We start from the raw sequence: 20,718 nt of genomic DNA, 5'->3' as shown, positions 1-20,718 counted from the left end.
ACTAATACTTTTATTATAATATACTATATTGAACTTCATAGTTTGCCGCCTAACAATGTTACAATGATATTGTTAAGCAACTGATATAGTCATATAGATGGCTAATTATATTTTCCTTGTAAATTCATTTCTATAGATAAATTATCTATTTGCTTGACTGGGGTCAGTTTGAATGCAGATATAAAACACCATCTTGGCTAGCTTTTTTCAATTATCAATTTCAAGGGGTTGCATATTATGACATCCAATGATGGAGAGCTTTTAATGATTAAAAAATCTAATCTAGAGACATATTAGATGTCCCCTTCAAATGACCTTGTTCAAAATTAGATAATTAATTCATTTCAGTTTAGAAATCTTTTATGAAAATTTATGCATACCGGTAGTTGATGTCAAAAGATGATCGCAACTTTTCAACCTCTTATTCAATCGAAACTGATATAATACGAAAATTGGCCATAACTAACGCAAAACTCAACAATCAAGATAGTGAGGATGTAAATTTAATTATTTAATCAGTCACGTTGTTTTTATCATTTTTAGTTACTTTGACATCTGCACACTGCACTCTCGAATGGTTAGGCCCAAACTATACGAGGGGGATAGTGTCAGTGTGTATTCCCTCCCGTCCCTCAAAATACTCTAGAAAATGAGCATATGAAAGACACCTCTTAAACTTATCTTCCTTTACAACTGAGCTTCTTTCTTTAAACTGATAATAATATTTGTACTTACAAATCTATTAAAAATTCAATAATTGAATTTAGATATCAACAGAAATCCAACGGAATCATTTTTGAAATGAAATTGATCAGGTGCTACTTGAAAACTCTTGACACCAGACCTTGGCCAGCCAGGACAGGACATTCAAAATAATTATTATTATCATCATCTCTGAAATTCTCTACTCTCGAATCTCCAAAACAATATTAAAAACATTTATCAATTAGCGGGGAAAAACTATGCTATCATGAACAATAATAATTTCTGTTACATATCCATTACATATCTGTTTGATAATTTCCATTGCTCATGTTTAGCAAGAGTTATTGACATTGGAAAACTTAAAGAATCACCGTAAATCAAATAAAATATCAAGATTCCTAATTATTTATTGGGTGATTTCGAATGATAAAATACTAGACATTGTAAAAATATCACTTTATTCAAACTTACAATGTTCGAGTATGACACAATTAAAACACCTAACAACTAAAAACGTTTGATTCAAGAATATTAAATAATCACGCATCAAAAATGAATCTTCTTTTGAGCAAAAATTGTTTCAATGTTATTGCTACGTTCTAAACTAACTTGATTCTCACGTATTGTTCGAGACTTATTAAAATAATAATATCAGACTTGAAAGATTCTAAAACATTATCGCATTGAATTTAGAATTCAAAAGCATCATCAAATTGAATGAATGAATTATGTTATCTTGAGTTTTCATGGATGAAATGTGAATAAAATCTAATCTAAAACGACATAGGTGGGGGCACACGCAACTCCGCAGTTGTTGTCCTTGGGTGAGATGAGAATGTAGCCTTCTTCGCCCCAATAGTTGGACCACGAGTTCTTCACCAGCCAATAGGGTTCACCTGCCAGTTTTCCGTAGCCAACCAGCACAACAGCATGATCCAGCTTGTCAGTTGTGTTTCCTAGCAAAACAAATTAACAATTTATACCAAGGTTGATAATCATAGAAATACTGATTTTGTATTGAGTCTTTTTCCCATGAAGGACGGCGAAATGCTTTTACACGCTAATATGAGCCTAGCAAGCTAAGCCAACTTGTGTGGGTCTGTCTATCCCTGTATTGAGAGCCCACAGCCCAGCCATGAGAGCGATTGTCATTGTCGAGCGACTCCGGAATAGCTACACTCAACACTGGGTTGAAAGTGCATACTATTCCCTAAAAGTGAGACTGGTATCCTCATGTTAACTCTAAAATGATATATTTTACTTTGATATTGAATGTTGAATATTGAATAATATTATGAGATACTATCTCATCTTTCTTACGGTTAGGGTTTGAATTAAATCGTAACAGCTGTTTCAAACTCAAAAATCTGGTGTGGTACACTCACACAACTTTCCTTGCTCATATTCGAAACTACGATCAGACTTTTGTATATGTGTATATATAATTGTTTTCAGAGTACTTTTTCCTTTGTGTAAATTGTGAAATTCAATGATTTTTTTAGTCGTCATTTTTTTAAAGTCGTCAAAACAGCTGTTCTACAGATGAAATATCTCGACTATGTGTTCTTTTTATGAACTGCTCTACCTACCTACCTCATGCACGAGAAGGAGGTTACAAAGTCCATTTCTCAAGGATGAGGTGGACCCCCCATTAGTTTCCCAGAAAGGAGACTCATGCCAGTTAATAGAGCTGATAAATAACTATACAGAGTATGAATTTGAAAAAAATCGGTCAAGTTATTTTGAAAAAATCGTGAAAAACATGGTTTTTTAGTAATTATCCGCCATTTTTCTCAAGAATATTACGGAGCTCCTGCAATTTTCCAAGGAAAAAACTCATGTCATTTGATAGGACTTATGAATAGCTACCCATGGCTTGAATTTGAAGAAAATCGTTAGAGCCGTTTTCGAGAAAACCGTGAAAAACCTGGTTTTTGGTCATTATCCGCCATTTTTCTCAAGAATATACGGAGCTCATGGAATTTTCCCAGAAATGAGACTCATGCCAGTTGATAGTGCTTATGAATATCTATCCATGGTATGAATTTGAAGTAAATCGTTAGAGCAGTTTTCGAGAAAACGGTGAAAAACATGGATTTTTAGTCATTATCCGCCATTTTTCTCAAGAATATTACGGAGCTCCTGAAATTTTCTCAGAAATGAAACTTATGCCAGTTGATAGGGCTTAAAAATAGCTATCCATGGTATAAATTTGAAGAAAATCGTTGGAGCCGTTTTCGAGAAAACCGTGAAAAACATGGTTTTTTAGTCATTTTCCGCCATTTTTCTCAAGAATATTACGGAACTCCTAAAATTTTCCCAGAAATGAGACTTATGCTAGTTGATAGGGCTTATAAATAGCTATCCATGATATAAATTTGAAGAAAATCGTTAGAGCCATTTTCGAGAAAAACGTGAAAAACATGGTTTTTTTAGTAATTATCCGCCATTTTTTCCGCCATCTTGAATTAAATTTTATTGAATTTCTTATTGTCGGGTCCTCATGGTATAGGGACCTTAAGTTTAAAATTTCAAGTCGATCGGTTAATTAGGAATGGAGTTATCGTGTTCACAGACATACACACACACACACATACACACACACACACACATACACACACACACACACATACACACATACACACACACAGACCAATACCCAAAAATCATGTTTTTGGACTCAGGGGACCTTGAAACGTATAGAAAACTTGAAATTGGGGTACCTTAATTTTTTTTGGAAAGCAATACTTTCCTTACCTATGGTAGTAGGGCAAGGAAAGTAAAAATGTATCACATTACAATAAATGAAACTTGGTTCAAAAAAATCACATAATATAATAATTATTACAATGAATAAAACCATGGTTTAAGATGATGGATGAAATCCATCTGCTGTTCAGAATTGAGTTTACCCTGCTTTATACAAACGACCCGTAGATGCTACTACCATAAAGAAATTTCCCTAATCAGTAATTGAAAACTTCATGTGAATAATAATAATGCACATGGATCTATTCAACAAAGATTTCTGGCACAATCAATCAAATATTGAACATTTGGCATCTGTATAAGATTAATATTTAATATCAATGTGACAACTAGTATAATCTTTGTTTACAATAAATTGATGATATAGGATCGCATGACGATTCTATATGGTCAGTTTCTATTGATTCTATATGGAAGATTCTATACGAAACAGTTGGTTTCTGGATTACATTGTTAGTTTCTGGATTCTTTATTTGTTAGCTAGAAGCTATCTCCTAATGCGGCATGTATAGTGGCAGAGTACAAAAATCATGACAGAATTCACTAGGAAGCAAGAGCTTATTGGTTTACTGGAATTAAATTATTAAGGTATTCAATAGATTTCTAAAAATCTATGATGTTAGCAAGGTAGAATTCCATGATGTTCACCATGGAATTAGATTATTTCCATGTCCAGAAACTTCGAGTGTTACACAATAAAGCCTTAAATGATTTTCTAGTAACAGGAATTACAAATAGCTTAACTAGAGAATAAATATCAAGTATGTGAAGAAATGAAACATACCACACTGCGGATCGTAGAACACTCCATGGGAATAGTAGGAGAAAGACCTGAGAGAAGCATCAATACTGATGGAGATGGGTCCCTTCTCAACCAGAGCCAATTTCAAAGCATTCTCGTTCTCTGGAGTCACGTCTACGAATCCTGAGATCTTGGCAGTCGGGGTCAGACCTTTGGCGTGACAGTATCCATCCTGAAAACAAACACGATGAATATTACACTCAGATAATTACAGGAATAATATATTGAAGAATGGATTGTTGTTTAAAAACTAAGTTATGAAATGTTTTAATTTTCTGTTGATGTTTTTAATTGGAAAAATCTTTAAAAAATGCCAAACCATCCATCGGGATATTGAAAATATTTAATAAGATATATTAATAAAGTATTAATACGACCCTGATCCTAACATAGTTTAGGACCGGCTCCTTAGACATTTTGTAAACCAGTTTAATCACCACATATTAGTAATCTTAGAAAATCGATTTCAGAACTGTCGTTCTTACTGCAGAGTTATGTTTCTGTTAACCGTATTTTTTGTCAGAAAAAATACGTAAAATGTTTGTGAAATTTTTCACCCTCTAGCTAAGAAGATCCGTGTTTGGAGCTCAAACACATTAAATTGAGAGCAAAAAGTGGAAATGAAAAGCACCGTTTAACGATTATGACAATGAGTAACTCCTTAGAACTCAATAGAACGATTAGCCATAAAAAACTGATGATAACACATTGAACGCAAATGAATCAACAAATAGAGTATTTTGGATTATGGAGAAATCAATTATCAGCTGATTTATGATGAATAATTCTATAATCTGATTTTTACTCTAATATTGGCGTAGGCTCCTTTTTCCTTTTATATTATCCTTGAAATGCAAAATTTCCAAAAACCTTATATATAAGTCGACGCGCAATTAAAAAAGGAACATACCTGTCAAATTTCATGAAAATCTATTACCGCGTTTCGCCGTAAATGCGCAACATATAAACATTTAAACATTGAGAGAAATGCCAAACCGTCGACTTTAATCTTAGACCTAACTTCGCTCGTTCAAAAGAGTGAAAATAATTTATTGTAATGAGTTCATGAATTATGATAATTCCGTGAATTGAGATACGGTAATTAATTTGCAGGGCATCAGGTTATTGTCCCTATAACTTCAAGTTTCAATTTTTATACAAATGCTATTATAGATTTTATTATTTTTGTAAACACTATCACTTGGAATAAATTGAATGTTATTTTATAATTTTTATATATGTATTGAAAGAAATATTGGGACGAAATTGGATGGTGGCGCCAATTCTTTCATTTTTAACAGAAATTTATTTATTCAATCATTCAGAATTATACAAATTCTAGAGAAGAACCAGGCTGAAACGATTCAAATACTAATTTATACAACAGTCCAAATGTTCTAGGTTAAATCTCGCCTTTACATTTTCTAGTTACATTCCAATTTACAATAAAAACACATATGAATAGCTTATTTATGAAAGGGTTCTTGTCAAATTTTCAGCCTTTTTTAAAAAACATCAAAAATTAATCCTCAATTTTAATAAATGTCTTAACAGAAGTGCTACATGGAGAACCAAATAAGACAGAAAACATTTTTACAAAGCCAGCAGTGATTTTGCAATGGCTAATCTTATTAGTAACAACGTCTAGTTATTTTGAATATCATTTAAAATAACTATAGACAGTAGTTGCACGAACACGTAGTGATCTGAATTTTATATTCAATCATTGCATAGTATATCTTGATTTGAGACAGAGAGTTGTTCTGGTTACTGTATGTTTATGCACACTCATTGTTCTCATAGAATTGCTATTAGAAATGTGTGTAATTTAGATGAGGAATTGTGAGAAAATCACCTGCTGAGACAGTCTGACTTGGTGATGGGTGGCCAAGAAGTAGGCCCCTTCAACAGCTCCAGTTGTACCGAAACTCCAGCAAGATCCACACACTGACTGATCTGTAAACAAAACAAAACATATGTGAAAATAGTAAGGTTATATTATTTTCAACATCCTCTAGATGGCTTCATTGATTAGGTAAACTTATTAAATACCGGTGTGTAAATTGCTGTTTTGTTATGAGTCACGTAAATCGCTTTAGAACTTTGAAATGAACAATTGAGAACCAAAGATAATATTATTTTCTGAGTTGAAACCCTGTGTAAATTAGTGACTTGTGAATCGTCCTTTGAAACAGGAAGAAGTCCTGTTGAATAGGAGAACACCTCCCTCACAGCATACAGTAGGCCTACAACTCCATTACAACTAAAAATTCAAATTTTTTATTCATAAGGAATGTATATAGTATACAAGCATATGAGCTATTCACCAAAATGGACCTCGAGGGTCTGTATTCAAATCAAATAAATATTATTCACAGAAGAAAAAATACATCGGCAGGTCTAATTATTAGAGTATATTGTGAATATTCCCCACAAGGCCACTAGACACATTCTGGGTGTGGGGAATGAGTTCAGTTATTTAATTAATATTGGGCTGGCCATTAACTATAGGACATGCATGATAACATGCATGTACACACATGTTTATCATGCACACATACACACATGTTTATCATGCATGTTTTGTAATCAGCCAGAGACACTTCTAACATACCTATCTATCATAGGTAGGCCTAGAACAGAACCAACTTTATAAGAGACAGTTAATTAGTACCTTTGACGGCAGTGACAGCTCCAAAGAGTCTCCAATCGATGCTTTCTGGGAGACCATTGATTCCTGCGACCAACTCCTCATCGGAGTAGGGGAACTTGAGGCCGGCCGTGCGGTTGGCAGAGACACGCGATCCTCTCAGCGCCCTCAGCTCATCAGTCGTTCTGTCGGCCAGATGGTTCACCGCCAACTTGAATGTCAGGCCGGCTCTGTTCTTCGACTGGATGTACCTGCAAATAAACGCAAAATGCATTATGCCTACTCCTCTGATCAACATTCCCACTCTCATAGCCATCTATGTCCAAGTCGATATTTTGCCACCTTCAGGTGGCTTTATACTGAGCTTCGTTAGCTCCTCTGAAAAAATAATACTATTTGTTTTAATGGTAGTTTTCACACTTAATCCTGCAAACGTGTGAACACTACAATAACAGCCAATGGTATTATTTTTCTGCTCCGTAGAAATTCATTGGAAATCAAGGTTTTGGTTTGATATTCACTCTAATAATGAAATGCACCAAAATAGATCAATTTAAATCTGAGAAGTTATTGATCTCAGGTATCTAAAATTATAGAAAATATTACTCAGTGAAGTATCTCAAAAGCCTCTACAGCTAAGTACTTCTTACTGGTTTTTGGGTTTATCGATAGATTATATACTGTATACCGATTGCAGAAACGTCTATTGAATTTAACCGTTATTACGTGATGTCATTTAATAACCAATGCCTCAAGAGCTAATGTCCAAAGGGGAAAACAATGCAATGACGTCATTAATCAAAGGATGAGTGTGGCTTAATTTAAAAGACGTTATAATTCAGTTTGCAAACTTTTATCCATAGTTTTTTAGGAAAAATAATGTGAAAACAGAGGAAAATGACATTTTGCACAATAATAACTTTTACTTTTTATTTCTTACAGGATATTGAGGTAGTCTAGGATCACGACTTTTTAGGAAATCCAGTAGGTTACATTTGATACAGTTGTACAACATTTATGAGTTTAACTTTTACAAGACAATAGCAATAATACAACATCTGAGTTTGGCCGTAATTCAAGTGTAATGTAATTCTTTTATATTAATGATAATATTAATTATGTACTTTGTATAAAAATAAATAATATAAATGTCGTTATATGCATTTCTTAAACCTCCATTAATAAATATATCATATTAAGACATACCTGAAGTTTTGTTCGAATACGTGCTGCCTCATGAGGTGCTCCTTGTCGTTCTTGTAGTGGGGTCGCTTGTTGTGCACTCTGTGGAAGCGCTCCCATTCAGCTTCCAGGTGACTGCGCTCTTCATTGATGAACTCCTTCATTGGATTGAAAGTGGCCAAGTGGTTGATTCCTGGTCCTGGGAAGCCTCCGCATTTCATGTCTACCAATTGAAATAAGAACAATCATTAGTTCTTCAATTATCTAGATTCTTATCAATTTTTACATCTCTTCATCAGATCATTGACAAATTACTTGACCTATGAACTATTTTTTTCTCAAATAAACCAAGAAATAGTTTATGCTTATCAATATCCATGAATCTTCATCAGATCAATTCAATTTTATCATTCAATTATCACTCTTTCTTATGCAACCCACTTAGTATAATAGATAGTATAAAAATATATTAAACAGATTAAAAAAATGAAGAATACAATAATACATTCTATTGTAGGCTCATCTGATATTATTTACTTATTATTTATTTACAATAATATGGGAGCACACGGGAAAATCCCCAAAATTGCTCCCCAATAAAGAAAATAACAATAATCGCAATACAAAGAAATTAAAAATTATGAGAAAAATAGATAAAGAAATACAAGGAAAAAACTATTCTATATTGGCGAAAAAATATTATTAGAGACTAAATATACTAAATACAAGATGCTATACTATATTATACTACATACCATATAGGCTACAATATGAGAAAATAATAAGATAGGAAATCAATGACAATCCCTGAATTTATATTATGTTCTTCTCTTTAGCCTAACCAACGTTAATGTTAACCTAATATTTATATATATTCATCTCATCATTGACAACTTTCTTAATTTAAATTCATCAAGTTCTTTTGTACTGTTCATTTTTTTATTTTTGTTAATATTATGTAATTGTGTCTTGTATGTATGAATTTGTACAAAGAACAAATTAATTATAATTTTAAATTTGATAAATTCTTCCCAATTATTAGTTTAACCGATGAGAATGATGTAGAAGATGAGAATTATTGGAAATATACTATTTAACAGTACAGATTAGAAAGAATATCACCTGCCTTGTAACCCGTTTTCCAAAACTTTCAAAGTATTTGTGAACCGGGTTTTAAAACCTTCATTTTAAATAGGGATTTACAATTCAAATTAAAACATGGAATAACACTAATAACAATTTCAATGCATGAGGCTCGGATACCAGAAAAATGTGATATAAATTATAAATAATTTTGGATATTCACCAAATATTCAGCTGAAGGAAACTAGTTGTATAAGAAGAACACATTTTTATAATAATTATTGATATACTCACTTGGAGGAATCTGGAAGTTTGAAGGGTCGGGCTTTTCAAACGAGTAGTCGGAATAATAGAGGTAATAGTGATCGTAGTGTGAGCCGAGAAGTGTGTTGAAGCCCTTCATTTCATAGTACAGAGGAACTGGCTGTTTGAAGTTGACACTGTTTGCTGCTTGCTGTAACAAAAATAAGAGTATTACGCCTATTCTATTGCAGCATATTGCTTAGAAATTGAGAGAGTATTTGATAATGAACCTAATTTACAGTACAAGAGTAGATGAACCAATAACTAGCTTGTAATATGTACGAGATTTTTTCATCATTATTATAGCACCTAGTTAGAGACTGATAAGCAATTCTATTTTGATTTAAATTTATAAGAATATTACATCTAAGAATTGAATCAATTTCAATTCTTTTAACTTCCAAATTCAAATGAAAGGACAAGTACTTTTGAAATTCTACAAAAAAAATATTATTTTCATAATTTTTATAGCTGATATTCATGAATTTGGCCATAAATCTACAAAAAAATATTAAAACTGTAGACGCATGATTTATTTTTCATTTATTTATTTACGATGCAAATGGCACTGATGTAATAACATTGATAGATACAATAATAAGGTGGTCCTTGTGCTATTTTTCTTCCAAATTTAGGTGATGACTCAGTCCAAGATAAAGTTAGTCTTTTACAGTACAATTTCTAAACAATTTCAATCCGAAATAAACATGGAAACTATAAATTTTGAATTTAGATGGGTTAAATTAATTAATTAATTAGAAATATTTCACTCAATTACCATTTGAAACGATATGATATTGAGTTATTTAAGAAATTTTGAAACAATGGAAGAAACACAAACTTCTAAATAAATTAAATGAATAGAATGTAGAGTATAAAAATATTATTCGGATATTAAACATATGAGATAAGATTGTTGATCGCAGATTGATTGTCTATAAGATTTTCCATGACAATCAATCCTGTTTTGATACCAAGCAATAGGCCTATAATGGTTTGAAGATGTTGAACAATTCTATAAAATGAAAACAAATTAATTGAACATTGGATAATATAATTAACCAACCTTCCACGTTAAGAGCATAGTGTAGTTGTTGACTTTGTCATTTATCTGTACAACTTTGTTCCAAACATCAGCATCGACTCCTTGGTAGAACATTTTTCCAATACGCTGCAAAGTGAACAAAATCATAATATCAACATTTTTAAAATAGCAAAATAAACGCTAGAATTGTACCGGACAATATACAATTAATTCATTCATTTCAAGATTAACTAGCTTTGTTTAGATTAACAAGATAAAACTACAAGTAGTTTTTCAAGTAACGGGTTGATATATTCTCAAGCGTTGAGTGAGACATATTTATTAGAAGATTCGTCAGCTTCTTCTGATTGGACAATATTAAAAAGACGAGTACTGTATAAGAACGTACTAAACATTCATACACCTCGTTAATAGCTTAAATTTATTTGCAAATTTTTCTAGCCAGCCACAGTAGTTGAAATGGTGATCAATTCAATTCAAAGAGCAAGATCAGATCAGATCAAGATTATTTGAATATCAAGTTCCATTTCTTCATTATGGTTATGTAATCTATTTCTGTTCTACTGTCAATATTTTTTTATTACAAACCAACTATTCCCTGAACAATTTATCAAAGTTTCGTAGGGAAATTGCTTCAATCGCACTCACTCTCATCTACTTTCATCTCAATTATATAGAATTTAGAATGCAGTCACACCAAACGTAGAAAAGAGTGGACTACCAGACATAGGCAACATGACTCATAGTGATTAAAAGTACATTCAACTCTCATTTCTCAGTACACTGAGTATTAAGCGCAAGTATATTGAACACATCATTCTAGATCAATAATATAATTATCATAGTTATAGAATAATGCACTGCTAAAAATACTAGAGGATACTATTCTATAGTGCATTTCAGGTTGTAAAGTCGCAAGAAAAAAGTAGGCAAAATATCGAAAGATTGCAGAAATTCAAGTTATTCGAAAGAGAGATTGAAAATTTAGCTTTATCTGTCATCAGACAAAGCAGATAGCTCTATTCTTTTCTACCTCTGCTCCGTTTCCAAATATTTTTATTGTTTCATCATTAATTTATTGATTGATCCTCGATACACAATTCAATCATTTATTAAAATAATTGGGGCAGGACCAACAGGTACAGCACAAAACTGTTCCTCCTCCAAATTTTTATTCATAGGCATATACAAGTCCAGAAAGAAGGTTATGTTTTTCACTTATAAGATTTGTGTACAATTTACTGAGCAAACACTTACAAGATAGGAATTTTAAATTTAGAAAGATTGTAAACAAAATTACTTAACGAAATTACTTTCACTAGAAGTGAATCACTTACTTTACTATGTAGAAGTATAATGAACTATTGAAATATTTATTCTCAATTATAAAAATCGTCATTAAACCAAGAAAAAATATATTTACTTGACGACTGAAATATATTCGGGATAGAATTGATTATTAAAAAGAATCAAAAATTAATATCAGAAAAAATTAACCGGCATAGCTTGAATCACAGCTATCTACTAAAGAAAGCTGTGAAAAAGGAGAAGTGATAGCTATGCTTTCTTATAATTTCCACTAACGTGAATCTCAATATAGATTGAAGAAAAAATATTCCAGATGGAAATATTCACCTTGAATCCAGTCAAATCAGGTAGGATGGACTGTACTTCAGTGGGCATATCTGCAGTTCCTTCAACCTCAAGGCAAGTAACTATGTTGGATGTTTTCTCTGTAGTCACTGGGGCCAGCTTCAACAGAGAACCATACTGTCCTCTTGACTGCAACTGATACGTTTTAACCATGCCTGCAAATTAAGAAATTGTCAATTGTAACACAAATGTTTAAGAAGGCAAATTAATGGATTGTTATGTTGAATTTTCCATTTTATACCTGAAACAATTCTTCTTGTTATTCACTTCAAGGATTAGGTCTAGTAAATAACCTGTTCCGGTACTCGACCTTCCTAAATCTCTTTTCCCAGTGGGTGTATAATGTTTAGCTTCAAAAGGGATTCTTCCTGGAGGCATCGTATTAGTGACTGCACCAATTTCTAATACAATCCTATCAATGTAATATTGAGTAGCACACTCCATAATTACTCCGTATTTGATTTATATGAATGAATATAAATTTTAAATTCATATTCTCATGTTTTTGAACTTAAAACTGAGCATGAATTAATAAATTACACTCAGTCAAAATATAGATAGTGATATATTCATTTGATGAAGTTTGTCTAGTTAAAACATTGATTTGATAATCAATAGATTACTGTGTAATTTCATTGAGTCGATAATTTATATTAATTTGTAGTTGTTTGTCAAGAAAGAGATTTTTGATAATAAGAAATGCGAAAACATAGCTTGATCGTGAACTTGATTGAAAACATAACACTACACCATTGTTATCGATTTTCGGGTGAGAAAAGCTTTGGATTAAGCCACACATTCATATCTCATTGTCATAATTTTTTCTTGTGATCATTAACTGATTTCATATATTACGGAGAGGTTCTGCGATATCAGTTCATAGTTCAACGCTTCATAATCAAGTTCTGATTTATAAAAGTCTTATTTTGATGAAAGAATTCAATGAATTAATATTGGATATGACTAATTGGAGATCATACATTTTATGAAATTTCAGAAACTTTGCTATATAAGTTGTACTATGTTTACAGTTTTCAACTATAATTCCGTTAAAAAATCCAATGAAAAGTGCCAAATAAAATATTTTCATCAATAGGAAATAGATTTCTAACAGAAGAATCTGTTTGATACTTAAACGAAAAGCTTTCATTTAACGCACAAGTCAATAGAATTATAAAACTACTTCCCATGTTTTGTGGTGAAATAGTTGGATTCCCTTGTGAGATCACTGATTCGTCAGAGCAAATTAGTTGGAGAACAGAAAAAGTTAGATTGCATTGTTTATTGCGTCAACAGCTAAAAAATGACATGAATTATTCTACTTTTCGGTAAAATGTGAGAATTATGTGAATTTTTATAGTGACCATTATTTTTCTATTTGCAACCATGGATTAAAATGGTCAAACTTTCATCATTGAGAGTAGTCTATGACAGAATGGTGAACAGGATAGATTCTCATACAGATATCACTCAATGGTAAAGCACACAACAATACTCAGTCTCGGTAGGTGATTTTGTATCTGATGTGGAAGTGTAATATATGACTACCTATTTATAATCGATATCCAATATTCTTTTATTTATTTATCTAGAATAATAAGGGATCACACGGGAAAATCCCCAAAACTTGAATATCAATTCAAATTGGAAAAATAAACTGATCGCATGCATAAGAAAATAATACAATATTTGATTTAAATTCAAGAAAGAAAAATCATTCTTTGATCAAATGATGACTGATGAATGTCATAAGTATGTCACAATTGAGCTGAATTAAAATGAAACAAAAGCAAATTGTTTCCGTAATAATGCACAAGTTCAATAACCTTCAACTATGACAGCTGTCTAAATAATTTTTACAATACTAATGAACACCATTCATTAATCTCACAATGCTTTGTGCTAATTTAAATTTAATGAATCGAAATATGTAATTGAGTCAAGTGCATAAAATCTGATTAATTCATTGATTTAAAATGCAGCAGTGATATTTAAGTAGATGCAATCAGAACAATACTACAATAGCATAATCAAATATCAAAAATATGTATATTGTAACATACATCAGTTGGAAAATTTATTTACAGAAAGATCTACAGTATAAGATTGTTAATCAGACCAATTTGAATATTTCAAGTTGTGAAATTTATTAGCAAAATCATTAGATAGATATGTCTTTTATTTTCATTTTGTAACATTACAAAAAGTGATGTGGGCGAAGTTGAGGCAATAAGAGCCCCCTCTTCCACTTAACCCACGATGTTATTGGTTACATAAAAGAAAATATACCTCAATCATACAACATTCTACAATTGAACTAAAATATTAATTACAATTCCAATAAAGCAACTGAATTAATACCTAATATTATAAATAAAATTAATGAAAAAGAAACATTACAGAGATGGGATGAGAAAAAATAATCGAAATTGATTCTCTCCCGAATTCTGATGAATCTAAAAATAGGGTGTTATTTTTAAGTTCTTTTATTAAAGTGAAAAACTGGAATGAGTAAAAGGTGCTACAGAACTTGGATTTATCATGAACATTTTGCCAGTTTCTGCTTTTCAATTACCTCCATAGTAATCAATGCGACTGGACCCGGCTTGGTTATCATACCAAGCAGCGAAAGGCTCTTCCAACTCCGCATAAGGTATAACCAAAGCTCCCTTTACTATGTACGTCTTGCTGAATACGGGCGATTCATTATAGCGGTCTGAAAAAATCATATTAATCACATTTCACTAAAAATAACATCCAAGGAGTGAAATAACATCACAGGTAAGACATACCAGTGTAATACATTCAAATACAAAATATTTTGATTTTGAACCGTCTTGACTTGACGAGCTGAGAAGAATGAGCTGTAGTACGAGAAAATGCGATCATTGTGTCAAATAGTGTTTGAAAATTTGTTCCTTGACGTGTCCTTATAAGTGCCTCCCCACTTAAATCTAACGGGCGATTCTGATAGAATATATCCTTTTTATAACAATGTGATCCAAAACTTTGATTTCATCGGTTAGGGAGGCCTCAAAAGTTATTACGATAGAAAATTTGTATTTTGGCTGCAGGAAATGGTTTTCTATTTTCGCTAGTACTCCCCCCCACCTCCCCTATACTAAATTTCAAAATTTCTGAGAAATCTTGTTTAGAATTAATTGTACTTTCACTTGATATGTGATTTTTCATCATTAGTCCAAGTTGTATAAGCTGTTTATAGTGAAAGTAGTGAGTTTCCAGAATTTCCAAAAATACCTTAAAAATACTTTTTTGAAAATCTGTAGCTCAAAAACTAGAAATCGTAGAATCTTGCGCGACCACTCAATCTATTGGAATTTTATTTTCTTTAATTTTGTACGGAATTCTTTTACCAAAAACACCGAGGTTTTCAATATAAAATAAAAAGAGTCCTAAAATTTGGGCGTTTTGGGGGTTTTTAGGGGTGAAGCCGCCCTCTGGCGTGTCAGCAAATTTCAGATTCGAATTCATCGTCGCAAAATACACATAAAACCGACAAGAAAAACCGAACAGCTTTTGGGGCTGTTTCCTGAAAAACGACCATTTCACTGGACTAATATACAGTAGAATCAAGAGTGAATCTAAACAGTGAATCTAATAATATTATAAAGAAAGTATACGCATTCCAGTACGCTTATTCCATGATGAAATTCAGTAGTAGGCCTACCCAAATAATAGAATTATCCAATTTTGGGAAAGGTGAGAGGAAGTATTACATATAGAGAGATTTACTTTAAAATGTCAGCATATCTTATAGATAACTTTAATGCTCACACTTTAAAGCATCTTCAAGGTGATTTATTTTCCATTCATCTTCCATTTCTACCTACTTTCGATACTTGATATTAAAGTAGCGGTATTTATTAATTTCGCTTTCCTGATATACCAATTGCTATAATTTAAGCTTGAAGGAAATGAATTTATCACTTATTTTGAATTTCAATTAATAGATTTGCTTTTTTCATGGATTTTAAAATTACAACTAACAATAGAATCTTTCTAGCTCTATCACAGGGGGCTGACAAGAAGTGAACTGCATTCCAACTGTACAGAACAAAACTTTTCCTCAAGTTTCCCAAGTAAGCTGATCAAAACTTTTCCTCATGTAAACTATCAAATGGTCAGCACAATGCCTTTATAAGAGGAATTGATCGTTTTTTGAAATTAAAAAAAAACTAGTCATGCTTAGTCGGCATAATATAAAACTGATTTATCAGTTTTGGATTTCTGCTAAGCTATGAACATAGTTCTCATTTCAACATTATTTGAATTCACATTCCAAGTCTAACTTTTTATGTTCTTATACGATATCATCTACAATGTTCAATTATTAGAATTTAAAATTTATTTATCCCTTTAATTGAGACTAACGAGTCATGATAATTAAATAAATTAAATGAAAACGATCTTATTCGGAAAATTGAGATACTAGTCTCGGTTGTTACAGCAACACAGCTTCACAGCAACACAGAGAATTAATAATTCAACACTCACTCATCATATTGAACTCTCCCAATCTTCTTAATCCAAAAGAAGGTGTTTCTCAAAGATAACTAAATTTTAATGACGTCATATTCGTAAGATCTATTGATTTTTTCCACCGCAATCACCAATACAATTATGACGAACCAGTTTAAGTATGGAATTGAAAAAGTTTAAAATTAACCTGCAGTAGAATTATGAAGAAATTACTCAATTAATTCTGGAGGCAGATTGACGTCCCACACTGGGACTGTGGTGGCACAATCAGATGACCACCCCTTGTAATGCAGTCTTGCTCCAGCATGCACAAGACATGACCTTTTATTTTCAATTACTATGACAGTGGATTATTATTCAAATATTGGCATAAAGAATCACCTGACACGAGCGAACGAGCGATCTTGTGAAAGAATGCAATAGGAATGTAATGAGCTTGGCTCAGACTAAGTTGCATCACAGTAGTATGCATATTGATTTAAAATTAGACCACAGAATAGTTCAATGGTCTGAGGTTCCATTGAAATCTTATCAATAGGTATGAATGAAGATGTCTCTGAAGTGATCCACAATGTTGAAAAAATGGTCAAAAGCATTGCAAGAGTGGTATTATCTCAAGATGACCTGCTTTGGCAAGTTCAAACATTTCTAATAGATAACGACAGAATTAACTATAAGATTGTTCATTGATTCCATTGGAAGCAGGTCAAAAGAATATTATATAACTTATCTCAAGTATTACGAAAACTTCCATTCTAAAGCAGCATTGAACATGAAAATTCCCCCCCCCCCCAAAAATGTTTCAGACAAATGGAAAGATACAAAATTTTTAAGTTCATCTGCATCTATAGATAGAGAATGGGTATTATTAAATAAATTTTGTACAGCCTTGAAAGGAGATCTCTTAAAGTATATTGAAATCATAAAAAAATATTCAAATGGTATGATGATATTTCAATATTAAAAATGAGTCGGTTGAAAGTAATATAATTGATAATGAGTAAATTGAATTTGTAGGTGGAATCAAAACCAATAAAAGAAAATTCGATGCAATAATATAAGTATGACTTATTATGTAAGTAATGAGTTATCTTTCCCGAGAAATAAGATTTGAAAAACGATTTTCAAAGTGTGAGCTTTGAGTTTTTCAAATCTAGTTTCAAGTCAATAAAAAAAATAAAATTATGTAAATCCAAACAGCTGGATTTATTTTTCCTCTCCATGGCATAATCTTCTCTGAAACTAGAAAATAATTGATTACTGTTTTGTAGTTCAAGTTAATGTTGAACGATCAATTCAAATACTTGAAAGACAAAAACTAGGAGTCATTAATTAAAAGTTCTATAAAAAATTCAGTAAAACAGAATAAAAAATGTAGAACGTTATATAAATTTATAGGTACGGTAGTGGCACAGCCTACTATAGATAGAGTAATCCATGTTAGTGGGAAAGTATCAGTTCACGTTTTGGGCGATGATATGCTTCCTTGATGTAAAGTCAACATCTGATGATACCTTTTCACCAAAGCAAAACCTTTACAACTCACATCGAGAATTAAAATCTACTCCAAATTTATATTAGGCCTATGTGTCACATATTTAACAACTGGTATGGAAAAATTAACATGAATATATAAAAACTAGTATGAATATACTTTGATGAATTATAGTATTTATGAACATGAGAAAATTTGTGATGTAGAATTGAATAAAAAAATTACTATTTATATCAATTTACACAAGTTATCAGGAAAATCAATTTTGATATAAAGGAATAAAATATAATGGAGAAATAAATATTTTTTACAAGCGTTGAGAATAAGCCTCTACTGAACTCTTTCACAGCAACTGAAAAAGAAGCCGTATAATAAAAGCCACATACTGTATTATTGACCATAACTTTCAACTTCACTCATTTGTTGGGATCTACAGAAATCTAATCTACATAACCATACAGTCGTATATTATTCTGTTAATTTTTCTTCATACTCTAACAGCAAAAATGATCATTGTGGCAATCATGATTCAAGTTTCTATGACTCTATCTAACCCAGGGTCTGTTATGAAAAACATTTTTTGAACAGGAAAAATGTATAAAGCATAGACGTGATAAAGATTTGTTTTCTTTAAAACTCGATAGTCTATTTTATTTTTAAATGATTAAGTACCTACCATACATATAATAATCGGGAGTTTTCCTACAACAGTAGCATACTTAGGGTATAATTACGTGTGTACAAGTGAAAAAGCAATTATAACACGTTTTGACTTGTCTCACTTGTCATCAGCTGCTAACACTGAACCACAGGATACAGCAACCAGCAAGTGCAGGCATTCAGTGTTTGTGTGTTATCCTATTGCTCCTTCCAGATTATGATCCTCATCTGCGCGCTTGGGCATGCATGACCATGCGTGCACTTGCACATAATGCATCCAATGTGATCATACAATTAGGCTGCATTAGAGTTTAAAATAAAATACTTTTAAGACCTGTCGTTTTCTATAGCAAATTAGCTAACTTACAGTGGAATGGTTGTGCGCTTATTTACGCGTATTGCCTATATACTTTACAATTGTCTTTTCCGGTAAATTATCATCACGGAAAACCCGGTAATTCAAGGTTGTTTTTTACAATATTTCGTTATTTTTGTTAAGCCTAGAAAAATTGAAATAACTCTTCTAAAATTGCAATGCAGTCATCAGTACAATTTTTCAAAAAGCGTTGGAAGCCGGACAGATTTTGACAAGATTCAACAATACCGTAGCTCACACCTTTGTATATATTGTAGATACTGTATTCGTTCTAGTCAGGTAATTACATGCCAATAGCAGTATTTCAACTCGGTCGTGCTTTGTCCTGTCCTGTGTGCATGCTGGTTCTAGACAGCATTTAAATAAGTGGTCAGACCGTCTGACTAGATATGAACATCCAAGTGAGGCTAGCATATCTTAATCTTAAACACACACACACAACCCTTGCATAAAATTATTGATCTACGTAGTCACTGAGGAAACTAGCGACTAAAAAATTATATAAGATAGTTAACTTACCTAGATTTAAAATCACCATAAAAACAGTAAACTACTTTTATTTTGTCTATGTCAATGGCAAAAATTTATAAATATAAAAATAATTATGATAGACCTACCTACCTATTCAAACTAGGGTTTATAGACCTATATAGACTTTGCTTAGTCCTCTGCTTTGCAGTTGTTAGCCTAGCCTTGTCTAAAAGTGACTCATTACACAGTTCAATGAAAGATCTTTGACAAAGTGAATTAAAGGCTAACAAACTTTGACAATATTTTATAAAATATTAGTTGTACACCAGTAATCCTATTTATGTAGGCTAATGGACTCCTAATGTACAAGCGGCATAGTAGTGTGTGGGGTTGTACTAGGTATAAAACTATTCAACTACCGTATTAATAAATACTATCTATTTAAGTATCGTAAGACAATAAACTATTCGAAGAAAAATATTCAACTTATAAAATAATATAAAATTAGTTGAAAACTTACCAGCTCCAGCGGCACACAAAATAGCGGCCAAAAATACCAAGTTGATGGTCTGCATTTTGAATTGAAACTCTCAAAGAGAGTCAAAGGAGATTAAAACCCTAAGCCTGCAGCTCAAACACTAATCTTTTTTCTTTTAAAATTATGTCGACTAACGTTAGTTTATCGTGTTATTTTGCACAGTAAGATAATACTATCTAAAACAAAAGTCAAAGGTTAACGTTCAATAAATCAGCGTTATGACCTGTTCGAAGCTTCCTGATAACATTCTACAGAGTAGCAACCATCGAGTTGAACCCTGGAGAATAGTAAAATTAATTGTTTGAAAACGCTTTATATTTTGTACTGTCACTTTGTTTAAATGTTTCCCCCTCTACACACACAAAAGCCAAATTTCATAACCTACGAATCTCCTCATTGTTTTTCCTGTTATTGGAAAACTCTGGCTTGCTATTGGTCGAAGAGCATAATCAGCTGTTTGTCAAGCTTCACGGTGGGAAATTCAAA

General features: G+C 31.9%; 1 protein-coding gene and 1 long non-coding RNA gene across 2 annotated transcripts; both read right to left on the bottom strand.

Moving 5' to 3' along the window:
- Positions 1-1,144: 1,144 nt before the first annotated feature.
- Positions 1,145-4,546, bottom strand: LOC120353600. The gene is made up of 2 exons (XR_005572490.1): positions 4,259-4,546; positions 1,145-1,661 (listed from the first exon to the last, which is right to left on the bottom strand). It is a non-coding gene; the product is annotated as an uncharacterized LOC120353600 (long non-coding RNA).
- Positions 4,547-5,648: 1,102 nt separating this feature from the next.
- On the bottom strand, positions 5,649-20,633 carry LOC120353599 (counting factor associated protein D). Its single transcript, XM_039438026.1, has 8 exons — positions 20,215-20,633; positions 14,768-14,908; positions 12,175-12,347; positions 10,561-10,665; positions 9,486-9,645; positions 8,133-8,331; positions 6,951-7,177; positions 5,649-6,232 (listed from the first exon to the last, which is right to left on the bottom strand). The coding sequence occupies exons 1-8, from the start codon at positions 20,267-20,269 to the stop codon at positions 6,105-6,107; spliced, it is 1,188 nt and encodes a 395-aa protein (XP_039293960.1). The 5' UTR covers positions 20,270-20,633; the 3' UTR covers positions 5,649-6,104.
- Positions 20,634-20,718: the final 85 nt, after the last annotated feature.

Source organism: Nilaparvata lugens, chromosome 11 (assembly GCF_014356525.2).
Source record: "Nilaparvata lugens isolate BPH chromosome 11, ASM1435652v1, whole genome shotgun sequence".
NCBI lineage: Eukaryota > Metazoa > Arthropoda > Insecta > Hemiptera > Delphacidae > Nilaparvata > Nilaparvata lugens.
The sequence above is the reverse complement of the archived record's forward strand: the minus strand, read 5'-3'. Positions and strand labels throughout refer to the sequence as shown.

Coding starts and splice junctions, on each gene's coding strand:
- LOC120353599 (XM_039438026.1), bottom strand. CDS start 20,269: ATGCAGACCATCAACTTGGTATTTTTGGCCGCTATTTTGTGTGCCGCT. Junction 8,332..9,485: donor AAACTTCCAGATTCCTCCAA/GTGAGTATATCA, acceptor TTCAATTGGTAG/ACATGAAATGCGGAGGCTTC. Junction 7,178..8,132: donor GTATTCGAACAAAACTTCAG/GTATGTCTTAAT, acceptor GTTTATTTGCAG/GTACATCCAGTCGAAGAACA.